This window comes from Clupea harengus, chromosome 18 (genome assembly GCF_900700415.2).
Source record: "Clupea harengus chromosome 18, Ch_v2.0.2, whole genome shotgun sequence".
Taxonomy (NCBI): Eukaryota; Metazoa; Chordata; class Actinopteri; order Clupeiformes; family Clupeidae; genus Clupea; species Clupea harengus.
Window position 1 is genome coordinate 25185270 of NC_045169.1, and position 18273 is coordinate 25203542.

At 40.9% G+C, this 18273-nt stretch overlaps 1 protein-coding gene across 2 annotated transcripts; it reads left to right on the forward strand.

Moving 5' to 3' along the window:
• Positions 1-8788: 8788 nt before the first annotated feature.
• On the forward strand, positions 8789-16616 carry LOC116224582 (basement membrane-specific heparan sulfate proteoglycan core protein-like). 2 transcript variants are annotated; one of them, XM_042710550.1, is made up of 13 exons: positions 8789-9220; positions 11950-12222; positions 12488-12748; positions 13014-13346; positions 13455-13733; positions 13958-14203; positions 14287-14415; positions 14558-14582; positions 14679-14791; positions 15023-15076; positions 15172-15222; positions 15908-15990; positions 16165-16616. In XM_042710550.1, the coding sequence occupies exons 1-12, from the start codon at positions 8938-8940 to the stop codon at positions 15967-15969; spliced, it is 2109 nt and encodes a 702-aa protein (XP_042566484.1). In that variant the 5' UTR covers positions 8789-8937; the 3' UTR covers positions 15970-15990; positions 16165-16616. The 2 variants fall into 2 exon arrangements, with proteins under 2 accessions (XP_042566484.1, XP_042566483.1); XM_042710549.1 differs by lacking the exon at positions 8789-9220 and adding an exon at positions 11425-11784.
• Positions 16617-18273: the final 1657 nt, after the last annotated feature.

Below are 18273 nucleotides of genomic sequence, written 5' to 3' on the forward strand. Positions count from 1 at the left end.
TAGAGAGGGAGTGTGTGTGTGAGCTTGTGAGCTCGGGGTTGCGCTGTTAGGAGCGCGCCAGAAAGAATGTGTGTGTGTTCCTTTGTCTGATCGCCGTAGTTCCGCGTGCATGTGTGTGCACGTACGCGAACATACATGTGATGTGAACAAGGACGAGTCTATATGCAGCGCGAAGTTCGAGTATTCTCTTTGCGTGTGTGGCTATGTGAAGGCCAATGTGTATGTAATCGTGCGCGATTAAGATGCCATGTTAGAAAAGAGGGAAATGGTTAGTGATGCATGCAAGACCCGATGTGTCTGAGAAGCAATCCTAACGATAACCCAGATGGTGTGGCGAAACCAACTACCAATGAAAATATATAAACAGTTACGTTCAGTAAACAAAACATATGAAACACATGAACAATGGCATGTAAACAGTCTTATGCTTAGCCAGGTTGTGAATAGCTAGGATAGCTAAATGCCCAGTTAATGTCAGAGTTACCAGTCCTTTATGAAAAGGGTCTTGCTGGCGAGTCCGATGTTGAAACGGCAGAGAAGAGATGATGCCGTCCGTAGCTGGAGAAAGTTGTCCTTGCTGTGATGTCTCTGTTTTACTGCAGTTTAGGTCGGAGGATTTGATCGCTCAGAACGTTGCAGTTGCCTTCTGTTCCCGTTGGGTAGAGTTAGCTAGCAGGTCTATGGTTAGCTGCTTTCCTCTGCAATTTAGCTAGCAGGTCTAATGTTAGCTGCTTTCGCTAAACTTACTTCGTCTCATTTATCAGTTCGGTGACTGAGATCTTAGGCGTATGTCGGCCGTAAGAAGTGAGAACAAAGAGAGTAGTTCTTCACCGTGTGCAGGCGATGCCTGAGGTGAGAGGAGGTCAAAGAGGCTTGCTCCTCGGTCGATGTCCGGAGGGGAGAAAGAGTGAAGAGGTCCTGGCCAGGTGGGCGCCGAAACAGAGAGGGGTGCGCCTGGCTGGAAGGCCGGCGAAGAGAGAAGAGAAAAAAGATCTGGAAAAAACGTTCCTTTTGTTCAAGCTAAAGGGGCGTGGTCAAAGTCGCATCAGGTTGCCGTTTTACGATAGGTAAAGTCTGACGTAGGTTCCGGATGAAACATACGTAAGTTAATGATTAAAGTCAACCACAATGGATGAATTCCAGTGTACCTACAACTGTTAGTTAGTATATTAAAGACACCACAACCATAGAAATTAACTGGACTTGTTACGCCGCGTCCGGCGGAGGGCAGCAGCTAAACCAAGCTCTCCCTGCCATCCCATTACACACCAGCCTTTTATTGAACACAATGTTTACACAGTATGACAGTCAGGATTCTGGGATCCAGTTTTGGCTGGATCTTACTCCTGCCCAGCAACAAGACATTCCACAACCCCCAATTCCTTCTTATCTTATATAAACATATACGTGAGGTATCTGGGTCCACATTCTTTGCTCTGCTAAGTGTCTTTCAAAGTCTAACCTACACACACTTTACAAACAGCGTTTTGGAACAAGCCTTTTAGTTAAAGCAGCATTAAGGAGTTTTTCCCTTGGAGCTCCCCCTTAAGGTTTGGAGGTATTTAACGTTTACTTCAGTGTCGTAAATACCCAGTTATGATAGATGCAGCCTCGCATACACTTGTATTGATGACCAGAAGAAGTCAGAAACCAACAAATTATGTCAACCGATAAGGTAAGAATATTCAAAGATTTTACATAAATATGACTGCATAGTTTTATTCATTGTGATATCGGAGATGAATGCTAACATAACCAAATGAATGACAACATTTAGTTTAGATGAAATACCGATCGCGTTTTCAGCCTATACATTGTGTGATCGAATACAATATTATTGACAACACCAAAACGCTACATATTCATCATTTACATTGGAACGTGTAATTCATTACAAGCTAGCGAAGTTAGGTTTCCAAGGTTGCAAACTTCTAAGGCTTACCTTGCGTGTGATTGACTAAGACTAACGTGTGAAATCCTTGGCGTGTGAGAGTCTGATTTGCATGCTAGTCTGAGACGTTCGATGACTTTTGGCATCTACTAAAATAGGGTGACCAGACGTGCTCTCTTACCCGGACAGGTCCTCTTTCGAGACCTAAAAAATGCGTCCAGCAGGGATTCCAAAAACGTCCGGGATTTTGCCTTGTCGGATATCTGTGTTTATCTGGGTCTTTCACAAACTAGTTATTACGCCCTTACAAGGTTTGGAAAGGGTATTTCCCTCACGTTCTACCTTCTTGCGCGAGCTCTGACTGTAGAGAGACCTGTCAATGGTCGATAGCCTTGTCAGTGCTGGCAGATGTACGATAATTATCCTCTAAATACGATCATGCTGAGCCTTTGGTAAATTTCGTCGCGGGGGAGGGCTATACACTACCCCTCCCCCGCAACGAAGTGTCCTCTTTTTCACAAACTAAAATCTGGTCACCCTAACTAAATCTCCGTGAGACAGGGATGACACTGATAAGGCTACAGCCTATTCTTTCATTAATTACATAGGCAGGGATGTACATCACAATACATCAATTTTCGTTGTTTTATCGACATAGGACAGATCACAATAGCTAACGTCAAAGACAGTAGAAACAGTTTATTATAACACTGTATTAGCTAAATTCGAAAGGATAATTCATGCATGGCTAATGGTGTATGAGGTTTGGATGTCAACAAGTTTTTTTCTATGGTTTTATTGCAGGAATCAACGTCATTGTCAACATCTGCCTCTTCTGAGGTAGAGACAGGTAGGGACCTTTACATTGGTGCACCTGCAGTAATTGCAGGGAGATGACAACAGACCAAGAAAGGCTCTGCTGCCGCCAGGCCCCTGAAAACTGCGTCAGCAGCATGGCACATATGCAGTTATATGTTCTTGACCCGGGCGTTTTACGGCTGGCATGGGCTGCATGGAACGATGTGTTTGCTGTTTATGACGAACAGGAACCAGGGGTGGAGCAGCAACAGTACAGACATGCGGCATACCGCCAATTTGTACTGTGGCAGCATGGCCGCTTGGGTGAAGGCAATAGGGTTATTATTCCGAGCTGCTGCGTTTGGAAGATAAGAACTGCATTTCCTGACCCCTTGGGTCAATATGTTGGCTTCAGGGTGCGCCGTTTGGTGTAAATATGTAAATAGTTTTGTTATTTATGTTCAATGTCAAAACATGTACAGTTTGATGTTCATTGTTTTTTATTTACATATAAATAAAAAAATTATTTCTTTTTACGACTCTTGAATTATTTGCAAATTATTTACATACACAGCTATGAAAGAATGGAATAGTTTAGAATTCACTTTGGGCACCACCCTCTCCCCGTGAAACCTGAGCCGCGACAAGTTCAAATGTGGATGGAGGCTGCGTTGCGGCAAGCAAACCCAAGCGCCTGGGATCATCAGGCCTTAGACCCTGTATTCTTGGAAGGCCCATTCCACTTCCCAGCCTCTCAGCAAGGATGGCCTTCTGCAGGTCTGGAATGTAATGGTAGCCTTTGCTCTCCTTCCAGTGCTCGGACTTCTTGTTGAAGTACTGTCTGTACCTAGTAAAGTAAAGTAATTGCACAATTCCACAACTGTTTAGGTAAGAACTAATGAATTATTTTTGGTAGTACACTACTGTTATAGCAAAGCTTACATTCGGTGTCCATCCTTGCCACGTGCAGGAATGCGGTGGTTGTGATAGTTGTAATCGATTGCTGCAAGCAATGTCTGGGTTTTGTAAACAGGGGGGCTGTAGGCAAACCGCTTTCCTGCATACATGAGTATGTGGTTTTGGAAATTCTCCAAATCTGAAGTTGTCCTGAAAAACACATACATAACCCGAAAGGCCCAGTCAGTGACACACTTCTCACCACTAGATGCTAGTCCAGGAAAAGTATCAGATGAGGCTTCATTTCAATTTCAATTATAATGTGCTAAGCAGTCAGGCCTAAGCAGCTGATTTTGCACACAAAACAAACATGGAAAATCACCCAGAGTTATACAATTATTGTATTGGTAATGGTTCTACAAGACAGACAAAAAAAGTTCAGAAATATGATCATAAGTGCTTGTGTGTATGTGCAAATGTATGACAAATACTAGCATTTGCATAACTATAGGGGCATACCTGAAACTTTTTGTTGTTCTGGAGTTTCTTGTATGTCCTCACCTGGAGGATTGGGTGTTGCCACATCAAGCACGGCTTTATCCATGCTTATCTCCAGGAGTTGGTTGATGTTGGCAGTCATAGCTGGGGCACTGCAAAGCAGCAAGATATGTACATAGAATCAATTTGAAGATCAAAAAGGAACAACTGCATCATGTTCTCCTAAAACGTTGTCTTCTCCTGAAAGACCAAAATATTTGTGATTGCACCCTTCAACATAGCAGTAGTTCAACCTGAAATGCAACTAGAAACTGAAACATACCGTAGATGAAGAAAAGGACTATAGTCTTCATCAGAGCTGTCCCAATCTTCTTCCAAGCCCTTCTGATTAGGATCCTCCCAGCAATCATCCATGTCAATACTGTAAATAAAAATGATTTACAAAACACACACACCACCATAAACTTGAAGCACAAAAGAACACGAACTAAGATGGTTTCATGTGCAAGACTTACATGCTATTCCTCATATAATTCGCCTCCTCCTCATCCAGAGAGTCATGCTGCTGCTCTTCAGCAATGCTCAAGGAGTGCATGCTGTGAATATAAAACGAATCTAAATAAATATATTCATCAACAAAACAATGCATTACGGTCGCTGTTGTAAGACGAACTCACCTAGATTCTAGCACACCAATCGCTTCGGTTTCTTTGCCCAACGGTTGAACACCTTGCATAGCGAATTCTTTGTCCCTGATTCAAAAGATAAATAAGTCAGTCACAACTTACAATGTCCTGCATGGCTGGTTTAGAAACGCAGTTCTAAGATACATACCCATCTCGGTCGGACTCTTCTGAAATACTAGATACAGGCGGCGGTGGTGGCTGTGCATGTCCCTTGCTGGGAGTAGACATTCCCTACTGCTTTTGATAGAAAGAACCAATTCAGTATGTTTGCCGCTACATCTTTATATATGTTTTCACAAATCACGGCATTCAAGTCAGGTAACACACAAGTAGCATACTAAGCTAACGAAACATGAACCACAGACCAACTGGCTGTAAGGGAATGCTAACAGACAAAGTCAACTATCGCTAAATTCCTTGGAAATATCTGGAATATCCTGAGACTAGTGGAGCTTGGGTGGCAAGTTAGCCAGATAGCGATCACAATAACATTACAAAGAAGTGTATACGACGTTATTACTAGCTACTCGATTATTACTAGCATCATTGTCCAAGCGCGTTATAACAAGATGTCTGATATCGCTAACGAGATGTCTTGATAGCGGCTAAGCTAGGGTGACCAGACGTCCTATTTTACCCGGGCGGACAAGTCCTCTTTTACCTGGACAAAAAAGAGGACGTAAACCTAGCATCAATGTCCAAAAGTGTTATAATAGGGTGACCATATTTGAGTTTGTGAAAAAGAGGACACTTCGTCGCAGGGGAGAAGGCAGGGTAGGCTAGTGTTTAGCATGCTGGACCCCGCACCCTCCCCCAGCGACGAAGTCCTCTTTTTTAGAAAACTAAAATCTGGTCACCCTAAAGCCTAGCAAAACCTATTGAAATGTGCTTTCCTCGAGTATGACAAACTAGCGAGTCAACAACTTTGATAACACAGTCAAACATCAAGCAAAAGACAGTACAAACTACTTACTAATCCAGCAGAAAGATGGCTAGCTGTGAATCGAACTTGTATCCAAATGTGTCTTTCAGCTCTCTCCAACGAGTAAAAGCTGTTCTGATTGTGACCCTAGTCCGATCTCTTGCTCTGTCGGCCTCTCTTTTTCTCTTCTTTGCTTCATCAGACATCGTCTTCTTCTGTTTCTTTGGTGCGTTCTCCATGATGAATACTGATGAGACTTCGCTGGCTTCTCATTTATACTGTAGCTGCGAGCGTGGACTGGCACTATATGACATTGCGTAATCACTGCCAGAAAGCAGGTCGAAGTACATCCGCCCCCAGATCGGGCGGCCTCAGAATCCTACATAGCGGAGTTATTTCCCCACAGACCCCCGATGGCAATGGCGGAGGCGCAAATCGCCATATTAAAACTCATTGTAGCAGCACAATTTTTTTCAAGCTGTTATTTTAAGGTACAATTGTTGCATACTGTTACTTTAAGACATTCATGATAAAATATACTAATACTTTCTTTAACAACATATACAGCTTACATTTTTTTTTCTCATTCATTTGGTCAGAAATGTGTGAGAATTGGCATTGATAGAAGAGATTTGTGTGGCTGAGTGAGTAAGAGAAAGAACATTTCTGTAGACATATTTCCTAATGAAGAGCTAAAGTGCAACAGCAGCTTCATTGTTGTTGTGAGATGATGGCGTGGCTGGTTCATCTCTTAGTTTGGGTTTTAGTCTTGATCTGGGAATATAGGACGATGAAGATCAAATGAATGAATAAAACAGAAGAGCTTGAGATGATGTGCATTTTGTGTGTAACTGGTGTGAATGGAGGAGATGCTTGAGTGAGGACTGCATGGTAGTGCATCAAATTAATTGATCATGGCTTTATAATGTATCTTTCAATCTGAAGTACCTGCCATATCTGCATAGTGTGACTAGCCCATTGTAACCTCTGCCTGGGCATTCCCAGAAGACCAGGGTAAGTGGGGGTAGAATATTGTCTTAGGGCATCAGGGGACATAATGTGGCCTTAAGGGAGTGGCTATTTATTTGGTTATTTATCTCAGGTTATGTTATTTTCCATCTCATGCATCCAGGTTTATCAGGTTGATTTGGTTATTTAAGGGTATTTGGTCTAATCAGCATTCAATCTCTTTATTCACTTGCTACTATTTACAGTTGTACTTAATAATTTGGGTTTTACACCTGTTACGACCCGGCTTGTGAGCTGCAATATGAATTTGAGACATTCCACAGAGTATAAAAAATAGGGGCTTATTTCAAGAACACAAAAATAGAGGATAAAATCAGGTGTGGACAATCAAGCACATTATGCCCATGCTCCACCCAAAGACTGTTGCACTGCCATTGCAAGGCCAGTGGGGGTGCAGAGGGGCGTAACACATCACATTCAGTTTGACTGATACTTAGAACATTTAAGATTTCCGTGCCATTACACCGAACAATTGGTTTCTATACTGCTTGTTAATAATGTTAAATGTTGTAGGTCATTTACTAATTGAATGGAGACAGAGTAATTTTATTTTCCATAGTATTTACCACCTGTAATGGTTTCTACTGTCCCATAAGGTTGACACATATAAACCTTCCTGTCTGGTGTTTTCCAACGTTTGTATTATCTTGGCTACGCTTACATAATGCATGTAGGTTTTGTGTCTTAGTGTCAGAAAGTATAGCTGATGAAATCATTATTCAGAGTAAGAAGATGCACATCTGGCTGGTTTCAGTATATAAATACTTGTTGAAAAAGGAACAAATACCTTCAAATTGATCCCAGATCAGTGGTATGTAAGGGCTGCAACAGATTACACGTAGGCAAATAATGATGTCTAATTTAAATTATCTCCTATCTTTAGCTTCAATGGCAAATGTAGTCTATTGGATCCTCCTGTATTTGTCTATGTTGTCTATGTTCACTGTGCATATACAGCTTACATCTGTGCTCTATGAACATCATGCCTTTGGTCAGAAATATGTGAGTCATTGGCACTGACAGATGAGATGGTGAAACACAAAGGAAGGAGATGCTGTATGACTGCACTTTGCACCCATTTATGGTCACTTGGATTTGTCTTGGAACAGACATGTGGCTTTTGACTTGTTGAAGTTGCAGAGTATGTGATGATTGTGCTTACATGGATCTGTGTATGGAATGAGGATCTCTCTGTGTCTTTGTGTTCCAGTGCTGAGCTTGTATTCCTACTCTGGACATGCTGAAGGTGAGATTCATTCATTTTAGTCAATTACTTTCATGATTCACACATTACAATGAGTATGTATTCACAGATAGTAAGAGGTGTTGATTGTTTTTAGTCGTTTGCTTAGTAAAATAACACATTCTTTTCCATTTTATTTTGATAATGATTTTAATTCACCCACCAATGATGCAGTCTCTGGCCTCCTGTCCATCCAACTGATTTATTAGAGATACATATTTGCCCCTGACACATATAGACTGCAAAGCCAGTTTATGGGGAACAGACTCTGTATACTTTGATCAGAGAGAGATATCTGAATTATTTCCAGTGTGACTGACTGTAGATCCACTTAGTGCTGTTTTACTAATAAATATTACACACTCACCATTGTTTATGCAAACACATCTGACTATGCAGTGTGTGTGTGCATGCAAGTTAGTGTCCGTCTTGAATAACAAGTGTTGTATCATCTGTAACACACTGGAACTAAAAGTGTTTCATAGGACATGAGACAAAGATAGAAGGTGTGTCAAGGGCCAGTACCAGTACACATGTGACGGACATAGAGGATCTAGACCAAAGACTTCCCAGTCCAGTGCCCCTGTCTCTATCAATATAACAGGTGATTACAGCTACAATGATGAATTAATCTATTTACTTATACATTTTAATACGGCTATGAATATTGTCTCTGAGGTAAAGAAAAAGTAGAACTGAAGCTTATAAACATCTCAAGTCCTTATACAAATACATGCCAAGATTAATGATAGAAAATGGTTAGTGTCAAAAGTGATTGTTATATTACAATACAGTTTTATTTCAAAGGTTTCACCTTAACATCAGTCATCATAACATGCCTCAGAGCTGTGAAATAGTACAAGGACATGTTTAATACTATGATGCCTAGTTACCAAGGTTGGGCCCAATGCCTGTATCCAGATAGACATGGAACAGTTCACACACTCATTGTCCTTTGCTCCTTCTTCTCTCCATGTGTTCCTCTGCAGCCCTGCCTTTGGCTACACTGACTGTGGAGCCACATAGTCCTGTGTTCACTGGAGAGACAGTCACTCTGAAGTGTGTGATAGAGTCTCTCAGTGGCTGGACATACTGGTTGTATAAGTGGCCAAGCAATGCCCCAGTGTCTGAGGGAAACACCTTCACCATCAGCGGAGCTACGGAGTCTCAGAAGGGCCAGTACTGGTGTCAGGGGGAGAGGAGAGACAGACCCACAACATCACAACCAAGCAGTAGAATAACTCTTGACGTAACAGGTAACCTTGATGTGTGTGTGTGTGTGTGTGTGTGTGTGTGTGTGTGTGTGTGTGTGTGTGTGTGTGTGTGTGTGTGTGTGTGTGTGTGTGTGTGTGTGTGTGTGTGTGTGTGTGTGTGTGTGTGTGTGTGTGTGTGTGATACACCAACCTGATATTGATATTTTACCATTTTACTTGTACCTCATCTGACATTTGAAATCTGTGTCTTGATGTGCTTCATGTTATTTGCCTCCACAGCTCTGCCTGAAGCTATGGTGGCTGTAGTGTCTCCTCAGGGTCCATACTACCCTGGAGATGAAGTCACTCTGAGGTGTGACATAGCAGAGTACACAGATTGGGATCAGTATGACTGGTATAAATACAATAATCAGGTATCCAGCCAGAACATGAAGACCATCCTCATCTCTCTTCCTGATCATGCTGGCCAGTACACATGTGAGGGACGTAGAGGAGTTCAGCCAAAGAAGTCTCAGCGCAGTGCCCCCGTCTCTATCTTTCACACAGGTGAATACAGCCTGCTTAAAATACATGAAATTAGTGTAAGATCAGTTAGCAAAACAATGCCTTTATTATGTGATGCTTTTGCTGTTCATCATCTTTGTGTGTGTTCCCATAGCCCTGCCCACAGCTACACTGACTGTAGAGCCACAGAGTCCTGTGTTCACAGGAGAGACAGTCACTCTGAAGTGTGTGATAGAGCCTGAGAGAGTCTGGAGGTATAAGTGGTATAAAGGCAGGAACAATAATCTCCTTTCTCAGTCTGACACCGATGCATACACCATCATAGCTGCTCAGTCTCATAAGGGCCAGTACTGGTGTCAGGGAGAGAGAAGATACAGACCCACATCATCACAACCAAGCAGAAAAATAACTCTTGATGTCAAAGGTAACCATTCTATGATTGTGTTTGTGAGTCTGTGTGTATGTGTGTTTGTGTGTGTGTGTGTGTGTGTGTGTGTGTTCGTGTTTGTGTTTGTGTTTGTGTGAGATAGAGAGAGCAGTTGGGGAGGAGGAAATATCATATAATTGCTTGTATCATTTGTTCCTCTGCAACCTTTTACTTTGAGTAAAGAAATAATTAATCATTCAAGGTCATTCTAAAGTTGGTAGAGGTATAGCTTATGATGACCCTTCTGTCATATAGTCCTTTATATATGTTGAATGTTAATTTTATATATATATATATACGGTAATATATATATATACAGTAAATGTTAAATATGTTCTAGGTGGTCTGTGACACCAGAGCCTGTTTCTTGACTCACACAGTAGGAGTCAGTCAGTAAATTAATCTTTGTCTGTTCATGATGTTTTCCTCCACAGATCTGCCCACAGCTACACTGTCTGTAGTGTCTCCTCAGGGTCCATACTACCCTGGAGATGAAGTCACTCTGAGGTGTGACATAGCAGAGTACACAGACTGGTATGGGTATAACTGGTACAGAGGTAGTGAAGACATTCCCTCTCAGGAAAGTCAAACCACCACCATCTCCCTCCCTGATCATGTTGGCCAGTACCAGTACACATGTGAAGGATATAGAGTATCTAGACCAACAACTTCCCAGCTCAATGGCCCTTTCTCTATCAGTGTCACAGGTGAATACAGCTACAATTATGATATTTAAAATGATAATTACATCTTCTCACTTAAAAGCTCATGTTCATTAAATGTTTTTTTGGTTACATCATGCTTTCATCACACAGCTATGCCAGTCCCTGCACTGACAGTGGAGCCTTCACTGAGTTCTGTGTTTTCTGGAGAAAAAGTCACTCTGACATGTGTAATACAGCCTTCAAGTGGCTGGACATATGAGTGGTATAAAAACCAGAGGTCTCTAGCCTCTGAGACAAACACATACACCATCAGCAGAGCCACTGTGTCTGATCAGGGCGAGTATCAGTGCTCAGGAGTGAGAGAGAGAAACAGGAAATCATACTACAGCAACATTGTTCAACTTACACTGAGAGGTTAATTGTTTGCATTTTAATATGATATTTATATTATAACAGTCATATAAACATCTCAAGTCCTTATACAGATACATGCCTAGATTAATAATAGAAAATGTGAAGTGTCAAAAGTGATTGTTATATTACAATACAGTTTTATTTCAGGTTTCACCTTAACATCAGTCATCATAACATGCCTCAGAGCTGTGAAATAGTACAAGGACATGTTTAATACTGTGATGCCTAGTTACCAAGGTTGGGCCCAATGCCTGTATCCAGATAGACATGGAACAGTTCACACACTCATTGTCCTTTGCTCCTTCTTCTCTCCATGTGTTCCTCTGCAGCCCTGCCTTTGGCTACACTGACTGTGGAGCCACATAGTCCTGTGTTCACTGGAGAGACAGTCACTCTGAAGTGTGTGATAGATTCTCTCAGTGGCTGGGTGTATAAGTGGTATAAAGACAGGGTTAACAATGTTGTGTTTGAGGGAAACACATTTACTCTAAAAGAAGTTACTGAATCACGTAACGGCCAGTACTGGTGCAAGGGAGAGAAAAAAGAAAGACCCAGATCATCTCAAATCAGCAGTGAAACAACTGTTAAAGTTCAAGGTAAACTTAAAATTAGATGTATTATTATGATTATGATTATAAATATCATTAATATTATTGTGTGTGTGTGTGTGTGTGTGTGTGTGTGAACATAGTGAGACATGATACACCATGTCTCACTATGTTCAGATGTGTTTGACAATGATTCTGTTTCATTCTCTTCAGCATCAAAGCCCAAACTCACATTAAGTCCAGGCCACCAGCTCCTCACAGGAGACTCAGTGACTCTGACATGTGAGTTGGGTGTTTCCTCTGGTTTGGTGTTCTACTGGTACAGAGACACACAGACCTCTGATCCTGTGGTCCAGAATGATAGAAACTCCTACAGCATCATCTCTGTTAAAGTCTCTGATGGAGGACAGTACTGGTGCAGAGCTGGGAGAGGAGACCCGGTCTATCACACACAGTACAGTGATGAAGTTGAGATAAAGGTTACAGGTTAGTTTAGTTCATTACAAGGATATATGGAGATTACAAACTCTCTGACTGTATTCTTAAGATCAGTGTAGTATAATGTATCTGATTCACTGTATTTTATGGTATTCATACTTTTAATGTGCAGAATTTTTACAAATGAAGATGGATTTTTCTTATGTTTTAGGTCCAGTGGTTACCTATAACAATGTAATTATTATATATATATTATATTTTGATCAAATAACAAATAAAAATAAAGTTCTGAACTTTCATTTTTCTTTGACAGAAAGATCAAAAGCTACTGTTACCCTTAAATCAAACTGGACAGAGTTCTTCAGTGGAGAAAAGGTCTCTCTCAGATGTGACATAAAGAATGGGGAGAGCAGTGACTGGGGGTACAGCTGGTTTAGGAATGGAGTCTCTAAGTCTGAAAAGGAACATGAAATCAATCCATCCCAAAGTGGTAACTATACTTGTAAAGGACAAAGGAAATGTGATGAAAAAGAATCAGAAGAAAGTGCTGCTGTTGGTATTGCAGTTTCTTCAGGTCAGTATGTGATTATTTAAATTGACATTTACTGTCCACATTACATGTCTCTTTAATTAACTAATGTTGAACGTGTCTCATTACACTGGATATGTTCCTAAGAGTAGTATTTTAATAAATTATGTTTACAGACTTTATTCATACTGGTGGCAAAGACATTTCTACACATGTATTGCTATATCATCTGTTGCTGTATCAAATATGAAGGCTATCCCTGTTGGAGCTGTTGTGGTGCATTTTACAACTTTCTATTCTTCTTAAACAGAGAAAGCCCAGGCAGTTCTGGGTTCCCTTTCACAGATGTGGCTGACTGAAGGAGACTCAGTGACTCTGAGCTGTGAGGTTAGAGGCTCCACTACAGGCTGGAGATTCCACTGGTACAAGACTGCCCCCTATAGTCCTGAATTGGTATATGTGTTACATGAGAACAGGGGATATTCTCTACAGCTGGTCTCAGACAGCATCAGTGGAGCTGGAGGCTCCTACACTCTCAGCCCAGCTGCTCTTAGACACACAGGGGTTTATGTGTGCAGAGGAGAGAGAGGAGAGCCAGCTTATCACACACAGTTCAGCCAACCTCAGCCACTCTGGGTCACAGGTGAGATAAACACTCTCTATGTGTAGAACCAGGTATCCAGTTTCAAGAATGCAGAGTGTCTCTTGGGGACTTTTATTTCTACCTGTTTGTTTTTACTGTCTGTCTCAGGTGTGTCTCCTCCAGCTTCTGTGATCATCCACTCAAACTGGACCCAGATCTTTACATACGAGTCTCTCTCACTGAGCTGTGGGGTTCAGGGCAACTCTACTGGATGGAGACTGAGGTGGTTCACAGGCAGAGGAGGGGAATCAAAGTGTCCCACTGACTGGAGATCAGAAACAGGATCATCCTGCAGCATCAGATCATCATCATCATCAGACAGTGGAGTTTACTGGTGTCAGTCTGAGTCTGGAGAGCAGAGTAATCCTGTCAACATCACAGTGCACAGTGAGTGCAATCAGGCATCATTTGATAATGTCCAAACATTTATAGTATTGCTTGTTTTGAGTATCTGATTGTTTCTGTTATTTGTTAATGCCTAATTTATCTGATTTATATTTCCACATGGTGGTTCGAGAGTGAAGGAAATGTTCATATTTTGTGAGGACCCTTGTAAATCCTCTGAATAATAATTATGATAATAATAAAACCAACTGATCTTCTGTGTACAGCTGGTGATGTGATCCTGGAGAGTCCTACCCATCCTGTGACTGAGGGAGATCGACTGACCCTGCGCTGTAGATATCGCTATAAGCCATCAAACATCAGTGCTGACTTCTATAGAGATGGGACACTCCTCCAGACCTCCACCACAGGGGAGATGACCATCCCTGCAGTCTCAGAGTCACATGAAGGAGTCTATAGGTGCAGGAACCCAGAGAAAGGAGAGTCCCCAGAGAGCTGGGTCACAGTTAAAGGTAAATGTTGATCTATTCTTTCTCACCAAAGCCTTATTGCCAGTGAGGTCACTGTTAAGACATCTGTCACTCTCTCCCCATAGAGACCCATTCTACACATGTGGATTCTGGTTCCTTCATCATTTTAGTAGTCGGAGTGGTGATGGGAATCTCCTTGGTCTTGGTGGGAGCCTTTTCAGTCTTCCGGCTACATCAATCAAAATATCTCTCAGGTAAAACAACAACAGTGACATAAATTAATCTCACCTAACATATAAGGTAATTACATAGCAAATGTCCATAAAAAGGTAAATAGAACATATGATTGTTCGTGATGAAACCTTTCCAGTTATATTTGTTGTTTGTTGTTTGCAGGTCTTTGTTTTACCCCTACAGCAACGTAAGTATCAATCTGCCTACATTATTTATATGGACTTCATCAGACACACATCATCACTTTGTCAGACATGACAGACAGATCTGTGTGTCCCTGTAGAGACCAGCAGCAGCAGCAGCAGCAGATGAGCACCAATCAGAGTTCAGACCAGGACCAGAGTCAGTCTGCAGGAAGAGGGGGGTCTGAGTCAGAGTATATGCCTCTGCAGAACAGTAAGATTGACTCTTTTGGTACTGTGTATGGTGTATGTGTTATACGTATATGATAATATATTGGATTTCTTACTTATTAGAGACTTCCTTGTTAGAACAATTATGGCGAAATGTAATTGTGGGATGGACAGTTGTCATAGGATGGTGAGGTGAGGTGTGGTTACTAGAGCATCTTAGTTATAAGAATGTATCTCTCTCATTGTAATCATTTGAATCTGTTTCTCCCCATAGGAAGTACAGATGTCTATAACACTATCACCCCCCTATATATGCCACTGCAGAGAGGTCAGTGTGTTCATATTTTGAAATATCTGAACAGATTAATTGAACTCTTTGTTTACTACTATGGGTTCATTTGATCTCATTTATACCTGAGGCAGGTGCTACAGATGTCTATGAAACAATAAAATCATCCAAGGACTCTCAAGAAGGTAGAACAATTGCTTACCATCTAAATACAATTTTCTACCATCTGCATAAGCATTTACACTGAGAAACTACTGGTACTGACAAATTATTAGTGATGTCCATAGTTTTTAAGTAGTAAATTTAAGTATTGTTTCATAACCAGTTTAGGGCAGCACGGTGGCTCAGTGGTTAGCACTGTCGCCTCACAGCAAGAAGGCCCTGGGTTCGCATCCAGGTCCTTCCAGGTCGTTCCAGGTCCTTTCTGTGTGGAGTTTGCATGTTCTCCCCGTGCCTGCGTGGGTTTACTCCGGGTACTCCGGTTTCCCCCACCATCATAAAGACATGCATTGTATGAATATGAATGAATGTTGGTGGTGGTCGGAGGGGCCGTTGGCGCTGATTGGCAGCCACGCTTCTGTCAGTCTGCCCCAGGGCAGCTGTGGCTACTGAGGTAGCTTACCACCACCGGTATGACTGTGTGTGTACTGGACTCTGTAAAGCGACTTCGGGTATATAGAGAAGCGCTATATAAAATTGAATTGATTGATTGATTGATAGATAAAGAAAATACATATGCTATTGTGAAAAGTGATTATTGTTAATGTGATGTAATTGACCTGACATTGACAATCTCACAAAAAGCTTTGAATTAAAAGTTGATGTGGAGTGTATGAAGACAATCCTCCTAACTTCTGTCTTCTTCTCTAGATGATGAGGAAGAATATGATGATGTGGTTCCCTCCGACACTAGAGCAGAGGAACATGTGTAACTGAGGAAAAGAAAGGGAGAGGTAAGAGCTGGCCACCGTAGGCCTGAACAAAATGTCCAATGAATATATTTGAAAGTTGTGTGATGCATGTTAAGATATCAGTATTCATATTTGCTGAATGAGGATTTATAAAAGCAGTGTGTATATTATATCAGTTATTTTGGAGGCAATTAAACTCTATTTTTCCCGTTTTAGATGATATGCTACAACATCCATAAAGCTCCATGTACCTGTTACCGAGGCTTAGGACTTCCCTAACATCCAAGAGTCACAGCTGTTTTTGCTTCTACTTTTTAGTTTTTATGCCTTTGAGCATCTATTTAAAATAGAGCATTTGTGCTCTTAATGTGTTTTCTAAAGCAGTGCCATTTCCTCAAATGTGTAAATTGTAAATGTAAACAGCCACATACATCTATGAATATGTTTGGAAAGGACAGAATATCGACAATGGCCTAATCAATCCTTCATTTTAGTTGTTTTAAGATTGTGAAAGACTGAGTTCAACTCCCATAAGATAGGCTAGGTGGCAGTCAATTAGCTTATGTGTTACTGTAGATATTTACTAGTGCTGTCAAACGATTAAAATATTTAATCGCGATTAATCGCATTTATGTCATAGTTAACTCAAAATGAATCGCGATTAATCGCAAATTTTTATCTATTCTAAATATCCCTTCATTTATTTATTTTTTCCATCATTTTATTTTTATTTTAATGCCCTTATCAACATGGAAAAGTGGATTGGCTTGCTTTATGCAAATGTTTTATTTTATTGAAAACTAACATTGCCAAACAGGGGGGTACAAAATAAAATTATAAAGTGCACATTTCAGGTAAACAAGGACTCAGCCTATAGTGCAGTTAAACCATGGCTTAATATTGTATTTTTTTTTTCAAGTTTGTTGGGAACATAGCAGTCAGGCCTCTTATTTCAGAAACAATGAACTGTAACAGTTAGGTTACCAATAAAAGGTAAGCCTACTACTTCTTTGCTTTCAGCCAGCTGCCTGTTGACATTTTCAGACAACAGTGAAGCTCGCTTCTTTTGCACAACACAACTTTTAAAAGTAAACTTTCCATTCAGAAGCTTTTTATCATCCATTTCGCCGTATGGCGCTCACCATTCACTCAAACCGTAACGTTAGCCTACTACACAGTTTGCGAGGCCAAAAAGAACGATAAATGTGCGTTAATCTCGCGATAAAAAAATGAACGGCGCTAAAATGGGTTTGCGTTAACGCCGTTAATAACGCGTTAAACTGACAGCACTAATATTTACATATTGCTCAACATCATAAGACCTTTTTTATTTTAATGCATTTTTATAAGTTCACTTTATCTTTTGTAAAAATATATAGATGTATTTCAGGCATTATTGATCGCTTATTACTCTTTAACTTGATATATTTCACAAAACCGTTATTTTACATGATTGTCTCACATGCTGATTTCGTATACATTTGTATGTAATGTATTCAGATATATTCACATTTTATTCTCTGTTTTCATAACATATGTATTTTTGGAAATAAAATGTATGAATTATTACTCATTTGTGTTTCTATGACCTGAGGTAGGCAAAAATAATAGTACCTGTTAGTGGAAAACAATGTTGTTTTATCATATTGACTGCGACTAAAGACATCTGCAGGTCAGTTGATGCTCAGATGGAACAGAATATGCTTGATTACAGATGAGGAACATGGTTAGGCATGGCTGCAACAGTCAGTTCTCACATCACAGCTAAAACCATTTACTACAGTATTTTGATATGTATGTACAAAGAACTGGCACAGGTGAGAAGCTAAAAAAAAGTGACAAGATGATGACGGGATGTTTTTTCTGTGAACTCACCCTGAAACCAGTGCCCACAGCCCAAAAGCTTATACAACTTTGGGGAGGTTCAGTCTGAAGACAGAGTTTTAGGTATATTAATATTTATAATGCGAAGCAGAAAGAAGCCCGGAGCCAGGTGTGGGAGCTGTCCAGGGTGCTGAATTACTCGTTACCTGAGTATTAATGGCTTTCATTATTTCACAAAGCCTCACTTTGCCCATCACTACCTGCACATGCATGACTATGCCTTCAACAGTGCATTGAAACATTGAATGAAATTTGAAACTAATGAACCGCAGACCAACTGAACCTCAAGTTAACATTCAATAAACGCCTCATACCTCAGCGACTTCAACCACTGTCCCACTTAGTTTTCTTCTTCTTAAAGGGACAGTGCTCACTTCCCCGTTAGCCCTGCTACTGGCTGCACTACCATGACAGAGCTTCATCTCTATTGGTAGATACACA